The 23,910-nt window shown below is 43.5% G+C and overlaps 1 protein-coding gene across 1 annotated transcript in view; it reads right to left on the reverse strand.

Moving 5' to 3' along the window:
- The window catches only part of TRPV5 (transient receptor potential cation channel subfamily V member 5), a 41,313-nt gene that overhangs the window by 11,690 nt on the left and 5,713 nt on the right, over window positions 1-23,910 (reverse strand). The window contains exons 2-7 of the mRNA XM_084832184.1: window positions 10,507-10,604; window positions 9,696-9,818; window positions 8,155-8,295; window positions 6,760-6,858; window positions 6,179-6,354; window positions 4,389-4,535 (exon numbers count right to left, since the gene is read on the reverse strand). Coding sequence (XP_084688310.1) covers window positions 4,389-4,535; window positions 6,179-6,354; window positions 6,760-6,858; window positions 8,155-8,295; window positions 9,696-9,818; window positions 10,507-10,604 — 784 coding nt within the window. The remainder of the gene's footprint in view (window positions 1-4,388; window positions 4,536-6,178; window positions 6,355-6,759; window positions 6,859-8,154; window positions 8,296-9,695; window positions 9,819-10,506; window positions 10,605-23,910) is intronic.

Genomic DNA, 23,910 nt, shown 5'->3' on the forward strand with positions numbered 1-23,910 from the left:
GGCCGCCATTTGCGTACGCGCTTTTTTTTTTTTTTTAAAGTCACCCGTGATAGGCTACGTGACGATTAACGTAGCCTATCACGGCTGACTTTGCAGATCTAGCCGTGATAGGCTACGTTAATCGTCACGTAGCCTATCACAGGGGCGTTTTTGTTTTTTTTTTAACTTTTGAGTTCGCGGCCAGGCGAGGCGAGGCGCCTCCTCCCCGGCCTGAATTTCGGCCGGGCGAGGCAGGAAGCCTCCCCCCCGGCCTGAATTTCGGCTGGGCGAGGCAGGAAGCCTCCCCCCCCCCGGCCTGAACTTCGCGGGGGGAGCAGCGAAGCGCCTCCCCCCCACCGCGAACAAGCTTCGAGGACAGGTAAGTGACTTTCGTCCACCCCTACCAGTCTGCAGTTCAGCGTCTTAACCACTAAGCCACCGCGGCCCGTTATTAATCTAAGTAGTTATGTGCTTTTATGCCGCAGCAACAACAAAAAGAGCATATGGGTAAAACTACTACCGCAGTAAAGAGGCTAAAGGTGGTGGTGGGGGGCAGTTTGTCGGCTTGTTTTAAATTGTTTGTACTTTATGGGATGCTTTATGTGAGCCTGAGTGCTCCCTGGGGACCAATGTATAATACCATAGGGTATAGTTTCCCTAAGAGACGAGTTGGCAAGAGCTGGTAGAGTTGGCAAGAGCTGGTAGAGTTCAGTGGCTAAGAGGAAGAGCTGGGAAGTCTCTGGTTCAAATCTTGCCTCTGCCATGAACTCAGTAGGTGGCCTTAGGAAAGCCGTTCTCTTTCAGCCACACTTATCACCGCATGTGCAATATGGGAATAATAATTCTTCCCTGTTTGTATTGTACTGAGATAATGTATGTGAAGTGCTTTGAATGCAAGGGATGCATGATATAAATGCAGTAACAATAATAGTTAGAGGGTCTAGCTCTCTAGGCTCCCTTTTTGACTTCATAAGAATATAGGAGCAGTCTTGCTGGATTGGATCAAGGGGCCTGCATCTCATTTTGAATAGGGGCCAGCCAGATCATTTTGGGAAGCCCACAAGGCAGCACCCTCTTTCTGTTGTTTCACACACACACCCCTCCATGAAACTGTCCAGTTCCGTTTTAAAGCCATTTAAGCCAGACGTCGTCATTACATTTTGTGGCAGCAAAGTGTATAAGTTACATATGCATTGTGAAAAGATGCACTTTCTTTTGCCTGTTGTGAATACACTGCCTACCAATTTAATTGGGTTGCTCCAATATCCCCATCATCAACCCCAAACTGCTATATGGGGCCAGTATTATCAAATTTATCATCATCATCATCTTCATCATACTTTCTATGCCTGTCTTTCTTCTCCTGTACCTTTAATTTTTCTTCTCTAACACTATTCAGATGACATTAGTATGTATAATGAGTGTGTGGGGGTGAAAGAATGGATGATGCCTGCTGGCCGGGCCCAGCCCAGCCCCGCCACCTTTCACACATTCAGTAGAATTTCTGAAGACAGCCTCTGCAGGAGCTCAGTTTATGAGTTCTGATGATGCACAGAGGCTGGGGGGGGGGGGGGTTGAAACGAACGAGCATCACCCTGATTCCCCAACAACCACATTCATCAGGGCTGTCTGAATAGAACGTCTCCCTTTCACCCTATTCCTCCCCCTGCCCATCTTCTCCCGCTCCTTAAGTTGTACAATGCATTTTACTAGTTGATATTGGGGTCAACTAGATTCTTTTTAAAAAAATCAATCAGAGGTATTTATCAATTACTTCAGTTTACTGTTAAATATTGAAGTGTATTACTGTTTATAGCACAGAGTTACTATTATCCATAGATGGTATCTGGAGTCTGTAATGACACTCCATGGAAACATGGGTTCTGAAGTGGTATAGGGCAGGGGGATTGTTTTCATTTCCCTTTACAGTCAGTTATGATCTCAAAGGCATAGGAGGGTTTAATCTATGCCCCCTCAACCAGGGAAAAAGGAAGAAGAAAGCAGTTGTGCAAGCTGGCGTCTGTCTTGGACTGGGGTGTTACCCATCAGCCAGAGACTGATGCCATATGTCAATATATTTCCAACCACATTCAGCAGAACCATTTCCAATATGTTTATTATGGTTCAAAGAGGTCAAGAGACACGGGCTACAATGACATCAGATGTCATATATAAAACCCATAAAGGTGAGCTGGTTGATGGGACGTGCTGCTGCCGCTGCTGCAAAGCCACTGGATGGGCCTATTTTCTGTGAGGCATTTTCCACGTAATAAACAAGCTATAGATTTTAATGGGACAACTGCCAAGGAGTGTATGCAGACGTTAGCAGGGTTAACAAGGTCTCAGCAGGCAAACATTTTGTCTTTCCTTGAGAATGGAGTTGTTTTTGCCAGTTAAAACCAGAAGGTTGAAAGAGGTTATTTCTCTCGAAGAAAGATGAGAGAATGACAATCATGTCTACACTGACTGTCAATGGCTCTCCAGGGCTTCAAGCAAAGGTCATTGCCAGAACTTCCTGGAGATGCTAGGGATTAAAGCTGGGACCTTTTTCATGCAAAGCAGGTGCTCTACCACTGATCCTTGCCTTAAATCATCCGTTTAAGGCACCCATTTTTCTGTCAAGGGGCACATTGCATTGTGGGTAATCTATCAGGGCTTGCATGTCGGCAGTGAGCGGGGCTGAAGCCAGCGGTGGGCGGGGCCAGAGCCCAGAGTGGGCGGGTCCTTTCTTCCACTCCCTTTTCTCTTGCTGTCTTCCCCCCCCCTCTCGCCCCTGTTCCTACCTGCCCAGTGGGCTGCCAGGGGATGGACAGATTGCTCTTGCCAGAGGCCTGAACTCCTCATATGCAGAAGAGGGCTTTTGAAATCAGGCCAAGAGCCATAGGTTGACCAGCCCTGCCCTAAGTGGTCACAGTTTGTGAATGCTGTTGTTTGGTGGCAACAATGACTCAGGATGGCCATTCCATTTTTAGAATGCAGATTTCAGGGCCTTTTAAAATACATTTACCAATTTCCATTTATCTTCAAATGGGAAGATGGGAGTTTTAATTAAGCCAGCGGCTATGCCTACAGAATACTTGGCTGGTCTCACTGGCTTTGCGGTCTGGGAGGCCTGGCAATTCTTCATTTTCAGGCTTAGAGGCCAAATGTCTGGCCACCCTTGAACTTCTGCTACTAACTTTTACTCGTAGAAAGACTGTTGGATCAAATCAGAAGCAACAGCCTAGCAGCCACCAGTGCGTACCACTGCATTTTCTTCTTCCCCTTCCCTACAGCACAAAGTGGACCGGGGGGGGGGGGGGGCGTCGGGGGCGTCTGGGGTTGGAATTTGGAGGGGCAGCAGCAGTTTGTACCAACAGGTTAATGGTAGCAGGAAAACAATCAGGAAAACAAAGGTCAGAGCCAAATTGCCCAAACGTCATGGAGGCTACATGTCTACATTAAATCTTCATTATCCCACTGTATCCACTGCAATCAGTACTGGCTTTGAAATTCAGATGTTACAGGTATCTTTGTGGATCCTTAAGATAAAAAGACTCTACTGTACAGATTCATTTCAATTATATAAGGTGAATTTGACCATAATAATTAAATGGAACCTCCATGTTCCAAGGCAGTATACCACCCCAATACAGGCTTTCAGAAAGCTTGCAAAGCTCCAGGACACAGCTCCCTTCCCTTCACAATGAATGCTGAACGCAGGGGATACACATGGCCACCATGCAGAGGCTCTTCCCATGGCAACCAAATGCCCACATGGTCATGTGGATACACCTGGAATCCCAGAAGTACTTGAGGTCTTTTGTAAAGGGTGTTTTTTTTCTTGAAAGAAGGTTTGAACTTTTGTGTATCTCTGGAACTATGTTTAGAGACCAAAGCAAAATAAAATGAGGAAACACACACACATGCACACGTGAAAAATAACTTTGCATGCAAGTCAAATAACAATATTTTGGTTTGTTGATTTGTTATTTTTTAACATTTGAAAAAATATCTCCCTAAATGCAAACTGATTAAACCTTGCAACACTTTGTTGAGTCACTTGAGGACCGTTATTATTCAGCCTAATTCTTGTTTAATTCACTGAGAAAGCAAAAGAGAGGACAGGCCATCAGCTTGACCAGCCGTATTGCCACCTGCATCATTAGCAGTCTTCCAATGGACTGTTTGCATATTTGCAGTCTAAGGCTACGTTCCATCACTCTGTCTCACAAAGCTGAAGTCTGTGATGTAAATTCTGTTATGGAATCAGAACACATTTTTGTTTCTTCCTTTCATCAGCTGACCAAAAAATTCCTAGACACTTGTGGGTTGCGTGAACATCTAGGAAGGACACTCAGATTCCTTGTTCAATAATACCAACAGTCATCTTCCCACAAAGACAAAAAACTTTCTGAGCTCCACAGTACCTCTCTTCTCTTCGTTGAGACAACAAGCTCTAGAAAAGGTTGTTCTTCACCCCAAGAGTCAATTTCTGTGAGGTCATAGAGCATGGTGGTAATAGGCCCAAAGGACCACAGCACGTGCTTTCGCTTCTGCATGAGGTTCTGGAACATCTGAGGAGGAAAGACAGCCAGAGATGAGCCTCATCAAATCCTTCACAGGATTCTGCATCAGAGATTGCTCAAGATGGCAGTAGGGTTCCAGCAAATCCAAGTCTGGATGCTTGTCTGGGGAGAGGGGTCTTTTTTGTTGGGTGAAAATTAGGCCACAATGGCTCAAAAGGCGGTTGGCCTCTAGGCCTCAGCACTTACGGATTATGCCACAAAGACTGTGCTGGATCCTAGAGGCTTCCCTGCACCAAGAGCCCCTTCTGATAAGGATGTGACATTTACTGTTATTCCCTACTTCTGTTAAGTCACTGGCTGGGGCAGTGCAGTGGGTCCTGCCCATGCCAAGAAGGGTGCTGGATACAGGGGAGCCTCTAGGTCCCTATTTCCACCTGTTGACATAATTAGGCACGGCCAGACCTCAAAGCCAAGGCCCCATTCATAATTAAGCAAGAAGATTCTGAATTAATTATCAGTGGCTTTGCAGAAGTCTGTTAATCCATTTCTACAAACTGGACTGAGTGTGGGAGGGGGTCCAGTAATCACTAGAATGTGTTAGTTTTACAAATATATTTTTATCTGTATGCCACCCTGATTTTATCTGTACACCGCCCAGAAATCTTAATGATATAGGGCAGGATGCAAATGTTTTAAACAAACAAATACATAAGTAATATATTTTAGTGTTTAAATGTGGTCAAGTCTGAAATTCCATTTGCTTTACAAGATGCCCAGCAATGAAAATTCACATATTCAGAAAGAACGTTTTCAGACTATTTTCAGACTCTGTTGCTCCATCTATCAATCCCTTTGCCCTTTTCAGCAACTATATTTCTGACCATCCCAGATGTACAGTGAATTTTTCTGTTCCTTTCAAACCTCTTTGCTGTGTTTTCCTGTGTAATTTTAAAATTGCATGCATTAAAAAAGCCCTACTTTTGGTAACTGTATTCTCAACAAGATTGTCCTGAGCCAAGAGTTATAAGCTCACTCTTAATAGGCTTTGGTAAGTTGCAATGTGAGTGTGTGTGTGTGTGTGTGGCGTGCGTGCGCACACGCGTGTATAAGCAGGGCACCAGTTATTGCTTTACCTCCTGCACAAGTGCCTATCAAGAGAAAGAAGTGCTTGTTTCAAAAATCTGGAATTACCTTGAAATCATGGCAGATAATGGTCTCAAAGAGCATGATATTGTTGCGTTGTTAAACCTAAGCAAGTCTTGGGCCCAATTCAGACTTAACGATGAACTATGAGTTGTTACATACATCAGCGGGTATGAGCCTTGGACTCCTATGCTGCTCCTCCTCCATTCATGGTTTGTAACAAACCACATACAGCAGGAGACGGCTCTTTGTTACTAACTCTGAATGAAAGCGTTACACTTCCTTGCCTCACACACGAAGGGAAGGGGGAGCTACAAGCCCAAGGCTTGAGCCTGCTTGTGTGCTCATAACACCAAACCATGGTTTGTCATAACATTTGAATCAGGCCTCATTATGGTTAGTGCTTAGATGGGAGATTGCCAGGGAGTCCTGTGCAAGTAGCTTGGAGCTTCCTGAAGAAAGGGGCAGGTTATATTATAATAAATAATATTTCCAAAATCCTCTCTTAAAAGCCGCTTTCACAGAGATCGAGGGGCCAGTGTGCTCACCACAGTGTTGCCCTCGATGCCGGCCAGTTTGAATGGAGTGAGGCCCTCACGGTTTGGAACAGAGTCCAGAGGTTCTAGGCTCCCTCCGTCTTTGTCATAGGAGAGTAGCAGACTGTACATCTGCCATGCACATGTCCTGTTGGGTTGAAGGACTAGGATGTGAAGAATGGTGTTTCCTGGAAATGAAACAGTGCAAGATCCACAGTCGGTGAACTGCAGTACTGAAGGGCAGCAGCTGATGGATAATGCTTATAGAGCTAATAGCAGATTACTAGTAAGATACAAGCTTTATTCAGATTTAGCTGGTAGATTTTAATCAACAAAAGCTACATCTCATTACATCAATTTTAAAATGAGGCAGCAAATTTTGGTTTGTGAGGCTGAGCACAAATTTTTGGCTATGGTATATTACAAGAAATGAAAAATAGAATATTAAAAATGGCCTAAGAATGAATGGTAGCTATTGTTTATTATTATAATAAACACCCTGGTGATAGCTCCTCAATCCAGAGAAAAAGCTCCTCCATATTATTAAGAAGATGGGCCCTGAAAGGGATTCTCCTTCTGGCTGCATCTCTTACCTAGAGAATCTTGTGCCCGGATATCAGCTCCATTTTCAATCAATAGTTGAACAATTTCCTCATTTCCTGTGCAGGCTGCAAAGGATAAAACATGTTCCCCTGAGGAGAATACCAGGGAGAAAGCAGACTTAAAACAGGATCCAAGCCGGGGGGGGGGGGGGGGGAGAAGAGCCTTCTCTGACATTTAGTAATTATGGCTGCAACATTTAGTTGATTTATTGGTTACACTTATCATTTTTGATCAATTAAGAAGTTACCCCTCAGAGCAGATGTTTAAAACCTTTCTATTACCTTTTAAAACAGGTACTATAAAACTGTGGAGGGCAGCTGCCTTGTTCAAAGAGGCATTCCTCCTTCTCTTTCGCACAGGAGCAAATGCCTCTTCTAAGACGGCACATGCCTCATCTAAAAACAACACATGCTTTTTAAACTAATGAGTTGGACCCAGACTTACTCATACTTAAGAGCAGACCCCATTGAAATAAATGAGACTTGGACCTAACTTTGTCCTGGCAACTTAAGTCTCATTTGGTCTGTATCCAACCCATTTAATTAATTCAATTAACTGATGATTTGTCAGCAAAGATTTCCTTATTTGGGTGGCATCCGGGATGTTTTGGCCTACAACTCCCATCATCCCTCCCCTTTGGTTATGCTGACAAGGGCTGATGGGAGTTACAGGCCAAAACAGTGAGAGGGCCACCAGTTGCCCATACCTGGTCTAAATGATCATCCTATTTGGGATTTGAAGGGAACTTTGTCCTAGAAGAGACCAGTTTGTATGTCTGGGAAGGCGGGGGTTTGTTTGTTTCCAATGCATGGGCATTTCTTTTGCCACTTGCTTGTATGCATGGGCCATCATGGTCAGATGGTGGTGGTGAATTGGCAGCCCCTCTGCCACCACAGCACCTGCCAGGATGAGGGTTTGGTTCCCTTCCTCACACAGTGGCGCTCTGTGGCAGAAGCCGGTGGCTCACCAGCACACGGCAGCCCAAGCTGCCACCAGATAAGCACAAATGTGGGGAACACTAAGGAGAATCACAGTCACGACAACTAAAATGTGCTGATCTGGAAGGAGAAAATGTTGCCCTAAACAGTGCTTGGCACTATGTTGCTTATTGCTAAGTGACAAATACAGTTGTGAAGGACAGACACGGTGACTGACTTGACAGGGTTACTGCTTCTGAATAAGGCACCAAGTTGCCACAACAGCTCTTTTTAACAGAAACACACCTGCTCTGGTGAAAGATACTAGGCTGGAACCAACAACAGCAGGGACCCCGTTTTGGTGGGCATATAAAATGGGGTGCACTCCCTAAACCTTATGCAGTACCAAATTTCTCCAGCTACCAGAAGCAATCCTGTCCTCTGGAGCAGATGCAGAGGTAGCCATACCGAAGTAGAAGAGACTTTGGGAGGTGCGCCTGAAGAAGAGTCCTGTAGCTCGGGGAGTGGAGATGTGAGCCCCTTTCTTGAGCAGACGTTTCACTAGGTTTACATTTTGATTGACAGCTGCAATGTGGAGAGCCGTTTGTCCTGCAAGTCACATCAACAACAACAACAACAACAGATTCCCTTCAATAAACACCCACATCAAGACATTGTCTGCATCCAAGTTTTGGGTGTGTTGAACTGTGAAGTGTTAACAGGTTTACCAGCATATATTTGCCCCCTTTTTGGCCAAGATTTTTTTTACAATAATAATAATCATATTGTACAATCTGGAAAAGTTTCCTTAATGAGAAGAACAAACAAACAGATAGTTCAGACAAAGGCTGTGCTTGAAATGAAAGTCAAGGCTCAGGGTCACATCTTCCCACTGAAAATCCTTTCCGAAGCTGCTATTTGCTGCAGCTGTGTGTGTGTGTGTGGGGGGGGGGGGGGGTCGTCAGTGGGAAAATAGCATGTGTGTGCGCGTGTGGGGGGGATACTTAAAACCCCCTCTCCCACATACCAGAATCCCAATCCAGATTAGGGTCCCTGCAGCTGCGAGTTGAAGAAGAAGAAGAAGAAGAATCACAAACATGGGATTTGGAGATGTGGCTGATGCCATGTCTAGTTGGACCCTCAGGTTCCTCTAAAGCCAGCATTATCCACAGACATATGGGATAGAGGTTATATTCCTATGGATCTCATAGCTTGATAGGGCATATCCACACTACACAATTAAAATGGTTTAACATTCTTTCCCTTGGGAAATCTGGTGGGAACTGTAGTTTCTGTGAAGTGGGAAAGGGGGCTAGGAGGCACCAAACTACAAGTCCTAGGATTCCTTCGGAGGAAGCCATGGAAGTTAAACATGTATTAAACTGATCTAGCTTTGTAGCATAGATACACCTTAAGCATGAAGCCATGACAGAAGTTAATCTTCTCCCTGCCATTCAACTATTAAAAGAGGTGGAAGGATCAGTATTGCCAGCCTCTATGCAAATCACGTGTGCTTTCCACCCTCCACAATATAACTGACATGAGGGGTAGGGTGCTTAATTTGTTTTACTCCACTGCTGTTCCACCTTTGAAGTCAACCTCCCACCCCCAGCCCCAGCTGCTTTTGGACCCATGGGAGAAAAAAAGGTCTATATGTATCTAGAACATTCTTTGCCAGATGTTGTAAAATTCAAAAACATTTCGGCCAGGAAAGCAAATAACCTGACTAATGCTATTATATTGCAACTAAATTGTGTGAGACAAAAATCTAATAGGTTTGTTTAAAATTGGTTTTCTTTTATCAACTGCTGAAAGAAGAAAAGGACCAACTTCCACTGATATGCAAAATAGATCACAATAGACGAAATGCATGCATTATGACCCGAGTTCTCAAATACTTCAGTCATTAACCTCTGATATACACATTATAAGACTGTAAATTATAAATAATGAACATGAAAAATGAAAATGCTCCCCTATCTCAGACTCTTATTTTTATTGGGAATTACCTTCATAGAGCTCTGATGTCATCTTCTCATTGAGGAGTTCTGGAGCCACCTCCAGAAGAACCTCAGCGGCCTCTGTGCTACCATAGAGGGCAGCTATGTGGAGAGCCGTCTCCCCCACAGCTCCTACATATACAGAATAAGGGAAACGCAAAGGTCAGCTACGGACGATCTGCACATCGGGCCAAGTTAGATGTGATGGGGGCAGCCATTGGTTTATCCAGACGACTACCTCACTCACATTCAAAACTGTGGGTGGAAGAAAGGTCAAATTTTTATTACAAAATGGGGCACCTGACTGAGGGGAGCTGAACCTTCCCTCACCTTACTTCCCCAGGCTCTGTTGCTTCAAACACTTTTCTCCCAAGCTGCTTCTTTTCTGGTAGAGCTGGGTTTGAAAAAAAGTGTCTAGGGTGACAAATGTGGAGGGAAAGGTAGGTTCACTTTCTCCACCCCATGTGCCACTTTTTGTGGTATAATTTAGACGTTCCAACCCTCCCTCTTTATGTAAATGGGCAGATACATGAACAAACATGGCTGCCCCCATCCCATTTTAGCTTGGTCATTAGTTACAAAGAGTGATAAAGAATGTACACTGGGAAGGCCAAGTGTGAGGGGTAATTGAGAAGTGCCGAGGGCACCAACCACAATGGTAAAAACCTGGACTATAGTACCAACTCCATTAGAGATAATCAAAGCAGTGATTGGTAAAGGCAGTTCGTTTCTTTTAATGGGGCCTTTCTAGTCCAAGGAAATTCTCTCATCAGTGGAGTATGGGCTCCTTTTGTTGGTAGAGAACATGAAGGATAATTACCTCTTTGATAAAGATCACAAGAACCATCCATGGTCAATTTCCTGATGGCCTGGGCATTGTTCTCCTTAGCAGCCAGGAGAAGTGGACAGTCCCAGATCCTGCAGGATTGGATGAAAAAAGCAACGATTCACATTTTGCTCCAGTGGGAAGTGAGATCTCGGGGATCAAAATTACTTGCGTGTGGCAACAGCAAACTCTCACTTAATGAGAATGGAAGGAAAGGCCTGATCAGGAAGTATGACCCTGGGGAATTTGCTGAAATCCTTCTAGCAAAGGAGAAAAATAAAAATAAAAATAACATCCATTTGGGGCAGAGATACCACCAGCTTTTGCAGTGTTTATCTGGGACCACATGGAGGCAGCACAGGGACAGATAAAGATGCAAATTCAACAGGGTCACCTCTAATTAGGCCTTAGCAGCAAAAACAGTAAAGAGTCCCATATCTAATCCTTAAAATGCATCCAACCTTGATATTGTACATATTTCATCTGACTCTGCTTTGTTATTCTGGATGTGGGGGACTAAGGGCAATATGATTCCATGCTGTTTGAAGAAATTCCATCATCCACCCCTTGAAGCCCCAGTTCCACAAGCCCAGAGAGCAAGGATAAAAGGTAACTGGCTCTAACTAGCCTTTGGAATATCAGCAGAAGAGAGGGTCAAGGATAGTCCACAAGACTGAGACCTTTAACCCTGCAGAAAGGCTGTGCAGGAGGGGTGGGGGAGAGGAAGACCATTTGTCTTCTGACTGATATAAGCCAAAGCGTAACCCCGCACAAGAAAGAGGGAACTAGCTTCCTCGAACAAAAATATTATCCAGTGTTCATAATTTACATACAAGCAACAGGGGAAAAAATGGACAAATAAAACAGGCTTTCCTTCCTGGCAGTCCAGGAAGGACTGCCTGAGGATGTTGGAGAAGCCTTGAGAGTTAATGTTTAATGGCCATTTTGTTTTCTGGATAATAAATGAATGAAGCACACACACCCAACACAGATGTCATGGCCTCATAATGAATAGACAGCATCTTAGGAGCAGCTTTGGAGAGAACTGAGGTGAGGGCTCACAGCACAATCCGACGAGACAGAGCTGGTCTCATCTCCCTTAGACCTTTCCGTAAGTTGCCAAGTATTACAGTAATTCAAACAAAGCGCTTCCCTTTGAACCTTTTCATCGTCGTCATCATCATCTAAAATAGTAGTTTAGATGTTCAAAGTGCCATGCATACATTATCTCATCCTTTCTGCAATCCTGTAACATTATTAATATTATCACTGGCATATTATTGGTAATATAGCGTCTTCCCTAAGGCCACCTAATGACTTTGTGGTAGAGCTGATTTTGAACTGGGGATTTTCTTTGTCCAGAGACTGAAGTCTCTCCAGGTGCAATCCTATGCATGTTTAGACAGAAAAAAAGTCCTACAAGTCCTACTGAGGGTTGTAGGACTTTTTCCTGTCTAAACATGGATAGGATTGCACTTTTAGCCTCTGCAGTAGCTCAAATCCCTCGAGCATATCACTGGTTGGGCAAAGCACTGGTTGCAATATTCACTGAACTCCTAGCCAATATTCCCCTTTTAAAAGACTCATCTGTTATATCTATATATATCCATATCTAACTGTTTGGGGCTTCTCCTCCTTCCAACTGAATTTTATTTTATTTTGGTATTTTGTTCTTTGTTGTCTAAATAGATGGTGAGCCCATTGGGAAAGAGCTGTCTTTTTATGTGTCTGGTACCATACCCTAATGGTATGGATCACTAATAATACATATTTTTAATACTGGGAAAATCCCTGGGAGCGCAGTTACTTTAATCACTAAAGATTAAACAAGACAAACCAACGAAAGATGAACATCAGAAAGGAAAAAACAGACAAACCCTGAACACATTAGAAGCAAGTGTGTATATTTAGACCAAAAAAAAAGGCCTACAACTCCTGGCATTCCCCAGCCAGACATGCCACTTGGGGAATGCTGGGAGTTGTAGGACTTTTTTCTGTCTAAACATGCATTGCGCCCTAATGACATATACAGAAGTAAGTCCCATTGATTTGTATGGGGCTTACTCCCAGTAAGTGTTCATAGGATTGCATCCCTAATCAGGTTTTTTGTCCCTAGCTCATTTTCAATTGCTCATATTCTTAGACTGCATGCACTTTACTGGGAAGGCTGCTGAAAGGAAATGTATCCCATCATCTGGGGAAAATATCATCTATTTTCTTATGACAGGAAAGTGTTTTCAGAGCAGACCTGGGTAATATCACTGATACTGGGAACATTACTTTTAAATTCATTTTTATTTTAATTCTTTTTTGTCTCCCCCCCCGCCCCAATTATGGAAACAAAACCATGCTAAACACTGATATACTTAAAAGCTGAGTATCCCATGCTGTCAAATACTTGCTTAGAAATAATATATCGGAGGAAAGATGAGTCGTCTGTCTATTCTTTTGCTCGGTATGATTTTCAGAGCAATCATTTACTTGACATCTGCTAGCTGAGGGGTCACAGGGACTGGTGGAAGCTCCACTTCACTGACAGAACTCAAGATATGCTGCCCATTCAAGAGAATGCTGGCAGAACAGCTGAAATGGGCAGAGTTGTGAGTGGGATGGAGGCGGCACAAGGGAGGAGCACATTTATGCTGTATCCTACAGTCCTCCAGACCACAGCAATATCTCTGTGGACAGTGGGCCTTTACACCAACCCCGGACCTGCGGCAAAGAATTACCCTTTGACTGATTTCAGTGAGCCCCCTCGGTTGCTCGGCCAAAGAGTCTTTCCCTCCCTGGCTGGAGGTCTTGAACCCTTGTCCCAGGAGGGTGGGTGTGCTCTCTGCAGGCCCCCTGTCAAGGGAGCTATGTAAGTGCTATGTTGTGTGGGCTTTCCTTCCCTACCCTTGTGTGTTGTGCTTCAAAATGGTGTAGGTGAGCAGCATAAGGGGATGCCTGGCAGCAGCAGAGCAGTTGTTCCCCGAGCCACTGGGGCTGATGGTATCACTGGGTGCTGTGGTATCACTGTACGCCTTATATATTGTGGTGATGCAGATGGTATGTATTAGGGGTATGTCCATGTCATCATTGGTTCATTGGCTCCCTCTATGAATGGGCAGCAGGTGGGCAGCATTGACACAGTCCCTGATTGGTGGGGCCTGGGGGTATTTTCGGGGACATTAGGAGTGTGTGTGGCATTTTTATGCCATTTGGGGATTTTCTGTGTTGTGTATATTTCGTTCCCCTCCCAGGCTGAGTGAGTATAGGATACAGTGGGTGTTGTGCCAGTGTAGTGCTACTCCCAGTATAACCAGAGTATAAGATTGCTCTGTATAAAATAATAAATTGGAGCTGAACTTCAGTGGCTTTTTACAGAAGATTTCCTACTCAGTCCATTTGTGTCAAGAATGAGAATTATTTTTCCAGAATGTTGCCAGGGTGTCTAGGTTTGACAACAGTTTTAGCCGAGTAAAGATCTTGTCCAACGTTAGGATATCCCAGATTTTTGTAAACCAGCCTCAGCTCAAATGAGGCTTCTTGTTACACCAGTGTGGCACAGTTTGGAATACAGCTGCCTTGATTAACAAAGTTATCATATCTCTTCTAATAGGTGGAATAACTTCATTTTGAGAGCAGTACATGACAGCTGAGTTGTGGAAAGCTCTCTTCTTTTTAATCCTCTTCTTTCTAGGTATACCACAGACCTAACCCATAGAATTCCGGTTCTGTGAAGATATTTTGGATAGGTGTTGCTATTAGTCCTGGGATTGTTCTATTAGTCCTGGGATTGTTCTATTAGTCCTGGGATTGTTCTTTTCTGAGACAGCACCTGAGATGATTTTTGGCAGAATCACTGCTTGGAAAAAAGGGGGATAAATCTTCCCCCCTCCCTGCACATCATTCCAATGAAAATTGCCCCCCTCCGCATCTGCTGTTAAATAACAATACAAAAGAAATGTTTTCTAATGATGTGTTCAGCATCATGACTACTTTCACCCTAACTCTCCTCATTTACAAATACTGAGCGGGCTAAATTTATGGGGATGGGAGAACTATTTGTTACACAATTAATTAATTAATCAATTCCCTGCCTTCCAAGATATAAAACAACCATCCGGGGGCGGGGGGAAGAATAGTATCTCAGTTTCAAAAATTAGAGCCCCAAATTAACAGCAGCACAGTAAGCAGATTAAACTGCAATTCATTTGGATGTTCCACTTTAGTTTCCACATACTGTGAGAAGGCTTGCTCTGCGTATATGGTGGCCAGTCATTCATTGCCCCAAAGGTGGAAACAGGTTTGCATAAAATTTGTATACGCTAATTCATATGTATAGATGCAGATCTAGAAATAATTACTGCAGTTTAAATAGAAATGCAACACAACTCAGCCTAGCAGGAAAGACTGACCAGGTGGCCTGTTGTGCCTGCTCCCTCTCCTCTCTAGCTGCTAAGTGTTAATGGGTAACTTCAAGGCCCCTGCTGCTTCCCCTTCTTAGGGTGCTTTATCTTTAAACGGAACCAGGATTGGACGGCCCTTCAAAGAGGGGATGGCTTCAAACTGAGGACTGTCCTCTATAAATTAGGACACAGGGCCACCCTATCTGCACACTCAAAAGCACCAGCTGTCTCCTAGTTTAACTTCTGGCACTCTTAATAGCTGCCTTGGAATGTAAGCTGAGTAAAGTGGAGGGGGGGCAGGGAATGGACAGAACAGAGAGTGAGACGTGAGTGTGAAAAAATGACGGTGTTGGGGAAGAAGGAGAGGGAAGGAAAACTTTTGGAGAAGACAGGAACAGCTGAGGAAAAAGACAGAAGGCAGCAACAACTTAGAGCCACTGAGAATGAAGTTCAGGGACAGCAGCAAAGTGACGAGGAAGAGACAGAGCAAGTTTTAACCAACTAGGAACAGTGTGACTCAGGAGCAGAGACCAAGAACAGCTACTGTCCCATTAGCAGCAGCACTATATTTTTAACTAACTTTGGTTCAGATTCTTTGCATTTGGTTTATATAATTATGTTATTAGTTATATTGCTACTTACTGAAAACCCTAAAGTTAAGTAAACATTGTTATAGATTTATTGGCTTGTCTTCTGAGTGATTTCAGTCTGTCCCTCATCATCCTGTTTATAAAAACCTGAGGCATTACAGCATCTGACCAAATAATTTCTTTGGCATCATCGTATAACTACAAACCAGGATTTTTATAATATAGTGTAGCACTCTTCCTGGAGCAATTAAAATCATTTGTCTCCAAATGCCAGAAGCCAGGTAAACCAGTTCAGAAAAATGAAAACAAACTTTGACACCATGCATACACAGCACACCTACAGCCACCAACCTACACTGACAGCCTGAACTACTGCACGAGGACAGATTCAGATGGATTCTTTACATGTGACCCCACCACATTTTCCCTCCGAAAAGCAAAAATTGCTCTTTGCCTGCAGTGAAAAAGGAGCACCAGAAGTAAAGTTGCAAAGTTTCTTGATGCTCAGAAGGAAAGCCTGGTGATATTTGGATTTCATTTTTTTTAAAGAGAGATCTCAAGGCATGCCTTCTACCTGATCTCCATTGCAAGATTATTGAGCTGTTCCCCCTTGAATTTTCAAGATGTATATATTGCCCTTATTCATGACTGCCTAGCCAGTCAAACTCTCCTACAAGAACAACAACAAAGAATCTTGTGCCACCTTAAAGACTAACACATTTATCATGGCATAAACTTGTTAGTCTTTAAGGTGCTGCAAGTCTCTTTAACCCCTTCATGGATTTATTTATTTATTTATTTATTTCATTTCTATACCGCCCAATAGCTGAAGCTCTCTGGATCTTTAACCCCTTCATGGATCACTGCCTTGTTGTGGCGAAGGGGCTTGCGTAACTCAGTGAAGCCATAAGCTATGCCGTGCAGGGCCACCCAAGATGGACAGGTCATAGCAGAGAGTTCTGACAAAATGTGGTCCACTGGAGAAGGAAATGGCAACCCACTCCAGTATCCTTGCCAAGAAAACCCCATGGAACGTATCACAAGGCTAAAAGATATGACGCCGGAAGATGAGACCCTCAGGTCGGAAGGTGTCCAATATACTATTGGGGAAGAACAGAGGGTATTTCCCAGTAGCGCCAGAAAGAGTGAAGTGGCTGGGCCAAAGCCGAAAGGACACTCAGCTGTGGATGTGTCTGGTGGTGAAAAGAAAATCCGATGCTGTAAAGAACAATATTGTTTAGGAACCTGGAATGTCAGATCAATGAATCAAGGTAAGCTAGAGGTGGTCAAACATGAGATGGCAAGATTGAACATCGACATCTTGGGAATCAGCGAACTCAAATGGACAGGCATGGGCGAATTTAATTCAGGTGACCATCATATCTACTACTGTGGGCAAGAATCCCTTAGTCAACAAAAGGGTGGGAAAAGCAGTACTGGGGTACAATCTTAAAAACGATAGAATGATCTCAGTACGAAACCAAGGCAAACCATTCAACATCACAGTAATTCAAGTCTATGCCCCAACCACTGAGGCCGAAGAAGCTGAGGTTGATCGGTTCTATGAAGACCTACAACACCTTCTAGAACTAACACCAAAAAAAGATGTCCTCTTCATCATAGGGGATTGGAATGCTAAAGTAGGAAGTCAAGAAATCACCGGGATAACAGGCAGGCATGGCCTTGGTGCACAAAATGAAGCAGGACAAAAGCTAATAGAGTTTTGCCAGGAGAACACGCTGATCATAGCAAACACTCTTTTCCAACAGCACAAGAGGCGACTCTTACACATGGACATCACCAGATGGTCAATATCGAAATCAGACTGACTATGTCCTTTGCAGTCAAAGATGGAGAAGCTCTATACAGTCAGTAAAAACAAGAGCTGGAGCTGACTGTGGCTCAGATCATGAGCTGCTTCTTGCAAAATTTCAGCTTAAATTGAAGAATGTAGGGAAAACCACTAAACCATTCAGGTATGACCTAAATCATATCCCTTATGAATATACAGTGGAGGTGAGGAATAGATTTAAGGGATTAGACCTGATAGACAGAGTGCCTGAGGAACTATGGACGGAGGTCTGTAACATTGTTCAGGAGGCAGCAACTCCATTCATCCCAAAGAAAAAGAAATGCAAGAAAGCCAAGTGGCTGTCTGATGAGGCTTTACAAGTAGCTGAGGAAAAAAGGGAAGCGAAAAGCAAGGGAGAAAGGGGAAGATATATCCAACTGAATGCAGAGTTCCAGAGAATAGCAAGGAGAGACAAGAAGGCCTTCTTAAATGAACAACGCAAAGAAATTGAGGAAAACAACAGAATGGGAAAGCCTAGAGATCTCTTCAAGAAAATCGGAGTTATCAAGGGAACGTTTTGTGCAAAGATGGGCATGATAAAGGACAAAGAAGGCAGGGACCTAACAGAACCAGATGAGATTAAGAAGAGGTGGCAAGAATACACAGAAGAACTATACAGGAAAGATCTGAATGTCCCTGATAGCCATGATAGTGCAGCCACTGAACTTGAGCCGGACATCCTCGAGAGTGAAGTCAAGTGGGCCTTAGGAAGCATTACTAACAACAAAGCTAGCGGAGATGACAGTATTCCAGCAGAGCTATTTAAAATCCTAAAAGATGATGCTGTTAAAGTGCTGCATTCAATATGCCAACAAATTTGGAACACTCAACAATGGCCGCAAGACTGGAAAAGGTCAGTTTACATTCCAATTCCAAAGAAGGGCAACACCAAAGAGTGTTCAAACTACCGCACAATTGCGCTCATTTCACATGCCAGCAAGGTGATGCTCAAAATCCTACAAGCTAGGCTTCAGCAGTATGCGAACCGAGAACTACCGGAAGTACAAGCTGGGTTTTGAAGAGGCAGAGGAACTAGAGATCAAATCGCCAACGTTCGCTGGATCATGGAGAAAGCAAGAGAATTCCAGAAAAACATATATTTCTGCTTCATTGACTACGCTAAAGCCTTTGATTGTGTGGATCACAACAAACTGTGGCAAATTCTTAAAGTGATGGGAGTACCAGACCACCTTACCTGTCTCCTGAGAAACCTGTACAAGGGTCAAGAAGCAACAGTAAGAACCAGACATGGAACAACCGAGTGGTTCAAAATTTGGAAAGGGGTACGACAAGGCTGCATATTGTCACCCTGCTTATTTAACTTATATGCAGAGCACATCATGAGAAACGCCGGGTTGGATGAATCACAGGTCGGAATTAAGATTGCCGGGAGAATTATCAACAACCTCGGGTATGCAGATGATACCACCCTAATGGCAGAAAGCAAAGAGGATCTCAAGAGCCTCTTGTTGAGGGTGAAAGAGGAGAGTGCAAAAGCTGGTTTGAAACTCAACATTAAAAAAACGAAGATCATGGCATCTGGCCCCATCACTTCCTGGCATATAGAAGGGGAAGAAATGGAAGCAGTGACAGATTTTACTTTCTTGGGCTCCAAGATCACTGCAGACGGTGACTGTAACCATGAAATTAAAAGACGCTTGCAACTTGGGAGGAAAGCTATGGCAAACCTAGACAGCATAGTAAGAAGCAGAGACATCACCTTGCCGACAAAGGTCCGTCTAATCAAAGCTATGGTTTTTCCAGTAGTAATGTGTGGCTGTGAGAGCTGGACTACAAGGAAGGCTGAGTGCCGAAGAATCGATGCTTTCGAACTGTGGTGCTGGAGAAGACTCTTACGAGTTCCCTGGACTGCAAGGAGGTCAAATCAGTCCATCCTAAAGGAAATCAACCCTGAGTGCTCATTGGAGGGACAGATACTGAAGCTGAAATATTTTGGCCACCTAATGCGAAGAGAAATCTCTCTGGAAAAGACCCTGATGCTGGGAAAGACTGAAGGCAAAAGGAGAAGGGGACGGAAGAGGATGAGATGGCTAGATAGCATCACCGATGCAATGAATATGAACTTGAGCACACTCCGGGAGAGAGCACAGCACAGGAAGGCCTGGCGTGCTATGGTCCATGGGGTCACGAAGAGTCGGACACGACTGAACGACTGAACAAAGTCTCTTTATTGTTTTTTTCTGCAACAGACTAGCATGGCTGCCCCTCTGGAAATTCCCACAACAAAACCACTGAGACTAGAATAATGTGCTGGGGAAAGGCAGTTTAAACATAAGAATGGAAGAGAAAGTGGAGGATGACCCTCCCACAAAATAGTTGTCCTCCATGCTTCGGCCTTCTCATCCCGAGCTTTAACTCCTTCTCTTGGAGGAGGCCCTTAGCCCCCATCAATCCTAACCAGCAGCTTTTGCCATGAGCAAAGATTCCAACTTGGCAGAAATACTGCTTGATCCACTTCCAGAAGTCTGGTTGTAAACTGCAACTGGGGTTCAAGGCAAACTGGGATAGCAGTGAAAAAAGGGGAAGCTGGGTAAGTATCTTGTTTTCAAACAGACGTCCTTTTTTCCCCTTTTTTGAAACAATATGACTGAATGTGTAAACATACAGGTAAAAGTTTTCAAAGCCCAAGGGCAGGCTTTCAGAAGACTGTCTGCCAGTCCAGAGATGGATTTATAGAAGTAGCAATGCAAGCATTTGCTACCCTTGAATCAGCCTCATTGCCCATCCCTGGCCCTCTCAAGGTCCAGCCAAGCTATATAATTAAGAGACTAGATGGTGTGGCTCTTCCTACAATATATCACTTCAGCCTGCTACTAGGGGAGTGCATGTTTGATTGCTTGCATTTAAAACAAAACACAACCCAAAACAGAAACACACTTGTATGTGTAAGGCTAAAATATAAGGGAGAACACCATACCAGAACCTTTCCGTCAGACATGCTAATTTTCTATGTACAGTACGTTTTTTTAATATGGAGAAGCATTCCATCTCTCACCTGTGCAATCTGAAATGGTACAATCTAGCAAGAAATAGACAATGTGTTTGTCCTCATAATATTGCTTGGCTCAAACGTAGAGATCCATTAAAAGATTTTTGTCTTTGGGGGGCAATATGAACTGCAGTCCACAACTAAATAAATAAATAAGGATTATTTATTTACTGCCTTTTAAGCTGCTTTTAAGACAATTTTTCTCTCCCAAAGTGGCTCACATCAATAAAAAAGAGAGACAGGCCTTGCCGTCAGGCTTACCAGCTAAAATGAGAAGTCACGCAAGGGAAGGGGAGTGGAGGGGAAAGAAGAGTAGGAAGATCAGTTTTCTAAGGCCAGAACATCTCTAGCCCTCTGTGTCATATTGCCTATGCCCTGCTGGCAACTTGATCATTCCCAAGGCTCCTGTGACCTTACGAATAGGAATAGGAAGCCCTACCAGGGTCCTAAATAGCCATAACCTGCAGATTAGAGACGTATTTCAGGCATTTCAAAAGCACCTGTGAAAGTGAATAGTCAACTATTGGCATAGCCATAAAACCTGAAATAAGTAAATGTAATTGTTCTGATGAGTTACTAATTATAGAAACTGACAATGGTTCCCGTTTGATGCAGGAATCCCTCTTCTCTTCCCCAGGGACAATTTCCAACCAGAGTCATATTGCCAGGTTTAAGAATATCCACTGCCTTTTCTTTCCAGACTAAAACAGAAGGATTGTCTCTGAAATCCAGTTACTGCTTTATCCACCTTGTCAGGGGGAAAAATAAATAAACCAGAAACTAGCACCGCCTGAGTTCTCCTCTAAAACTTATAGTAGCAGCATTCACCATATGACATGGCATCAACATGGTACATGTTTTCCTGCTTCACATTAGTTGCTATTGACAGGGGCATGGAAACACATAACATGATGAAGCACTGAATTTGGATGCATCTGAGGATGAATGACGTCTAGATTTTACAGTTGCTTCAGATGTGGAAACACAATGCAAGTCAAGTACTATGATTGTTATCATTTATGGGGAAAACTATTTCTAGAAATCCAGTTCCGTGTTGTATAGTATGGTTGCTCCCCAGCCCACATAACATAGAGCCAAAATCACACCACAGTACACTGAGGGAGGCAGGGGGAGGCTGCACATGAGACCTATGTGAGGTTGAGCAGGAGTGAGTAGAAGTTATATCATGGTCCACCAGCCAACTTCAGATGGGCCATCTAGCATTTGCTGATTGCTAAGAATCTTCCAAGGAATGCTGGACCTTGATCTGGTCCTGCAGGGAACTTCTTATACTCTTAAACCAGGAGTAGACAACCTGGTGCCCTCCATGTTTTTGACTACAACTCCCATCAGCCCCAGCCAGCACATCCAATGGTAAGGGATTATGGTATTCGTAGCCCAAAACATCTGGAGGGCACCATGTTGCCTACCTGTTTTAACCAAAAGTGCATACTCAGTGTCACTTAATTGTTAAAGAATGATCAATCAGTGTTAGGTGATCTCAAGTATGCACTTTAAAAACACAGCAGTAGACCATGAGGTTTCTAGTAAAAATAATAATCCAAGAAGAGATTACCAACACAAATTAATAATAATAGTAATAATAATATCCGCCCCCCCGACTGAAATCAACCCATCTCTGTTGTTGTAGACAGCGTGTGTTGTCTCTGCACGGCAATGAGGCTCATTGTGTGTTCTTGGGCCAGTCACTCCCTCTCAGCCTAACCGCCTTCACAGCGTTGTTGCTAGTATAAACGGTGCGGGAAACCATGTACACTACCCTGAAGTAGTTGGTGGAACACACATTAGGTTTTTTAAAACTGTGTTATGTACACTAGAGTAGTACTATCTCATATTCTGGACTTGTTTTATGGCACACATATCAAGAAGGTGGTCCAGTGTTTTACACCTTGCATCTTCCCGGCAGTCCCTAAACTGTGCTTCCATGTGTATATCACTCCAGGTGAGCCACTTGAAATCCATAAGGTAAGCGTTATAATTTAATGATTATAATTTAATCACTCCAGGTGATTAAATTATTAATTCAGTGATTATAATTTAATCACTCCAGGCGAGTCACTTGAAATCCATAAAGTAAGCGTTACAATTTATTTAATGCTAATGATAATAACTACAAGAATAGCATAGATAGCTATTTTAGTGGCTAGTGTGTTTTATAAACAATACCTTGTTTCTCCTCACATGAGACAGGTCTCTTGTTCCCATTTTACAGATGGAAAACTGAGGGTGGAATTAGAAATTACAGGAGACACAGAGCTGCTGCCACTCTGTGTCTCTCCACCCACCTCTCCCTGATAACATCTAATGACATTATTGTGCTATTTTTTGCTTCCCACACCACATATCCTTGGCTGTCAGCAGCAGGGGTTGTGCCACACACAGCATGATGTTGTCATGTCATGCATTGTGTTAACAAGGAAGAAGGCTAGGGGAGAATCACAGCAGCCCCATGTCTCTTGTAATTTCTTGTTCCAGGAGGCAGAGAGATAGTGACATTGAGTTCCAGTGTATGGGTTCATGACTGCAATGGGATTTCAACCAGGTCTCCTCATTTTCAAGTCCACAGCTCTATCCACTGAGCAATAAGATTATCTCCCAGAGCTTTTACTTAAAGAGGCTGTCACAAGATAAACACCTACCATGCCTCACAATTTTAACTCTAATTCCCTAAGCAGCCATCCATTTTTATCCACTTCTAATAATTACCCATGGAGGACAAATTTAACTCATTGGATAACAGATAAAAGGGTTTCCCTAATCCTTTGTAAGCCTCCAGGTAGACCCAATTCTAAAACATAAAACAGCGGATTCTGCCCATACAGCGATCACAGAGGTCTTTACTGTAATTGCTGTGTAAACATTTCAAATGGAAAAAAAGTAGGCATGGTAAGAGTAAAGAGGAGGAGCCACCTCCTTGTAAACTAACACAAATACATGGCATTGCCAAGAAAGGCAATGGAATGGTTTTATTGCCACAAGTGTGGGATTAACTGCATAACTCTTGGCTTTGCATTAAGCAGTTTATCCCGAACTCACAACCATGCAACCCACATTCCACCCCACAATATCGTTGCATTACTTTGGCTTGGTCTACACACGCAGCAGAATGAGGTGGTGGAATTCTGAGGTGGTAGAGTGCACTGCATTCACACTATAGGTGGGGGTAGTGACAGTTTTAAAATCCTCCCCTGTTTCAAACTTCCTGCAAATAGAAAACCAGCACATCAGACAAACATCTGGGCTAGAACCTCTCTTTTGATGTCGTGGTTTGCTGTGTTGCAAGGATTATTTTTTTTGAGGGAGGGCACTGAATGTGTATTACTCTAAAGGGGTCCAGTCTATTCCACCACCATAGCATTCTACCATTTTATTCTCTTTAATGTGTTGTAGGTACATGAACCCCAGAGTTCTATTACACAGAATTGTGCCTGTAAACACAAATTTGGTTCCAAGTATATCTGGAAATTGCAGATACACTAACAGAAGAGAAAATGGCAGTAGAGAAAAAAAGGAAAGAAGAACAAATGAAAGAAA

Source organism: Heloderma suspectum, chromosome 2, assembly GCF_057233095.1.
Source record: "Heloderma suspectum isolate Gila_16-S chromosome 2, 16-S_ref, whole genome shotgun sequence".
In the NCBI taxonomy this organism is placed as follows: Eukaryota; Metazoa; Chordata; class Lepidosauria; order Squamata; family Helodermatidae; genus Heloderma; species Heloderma suspectum.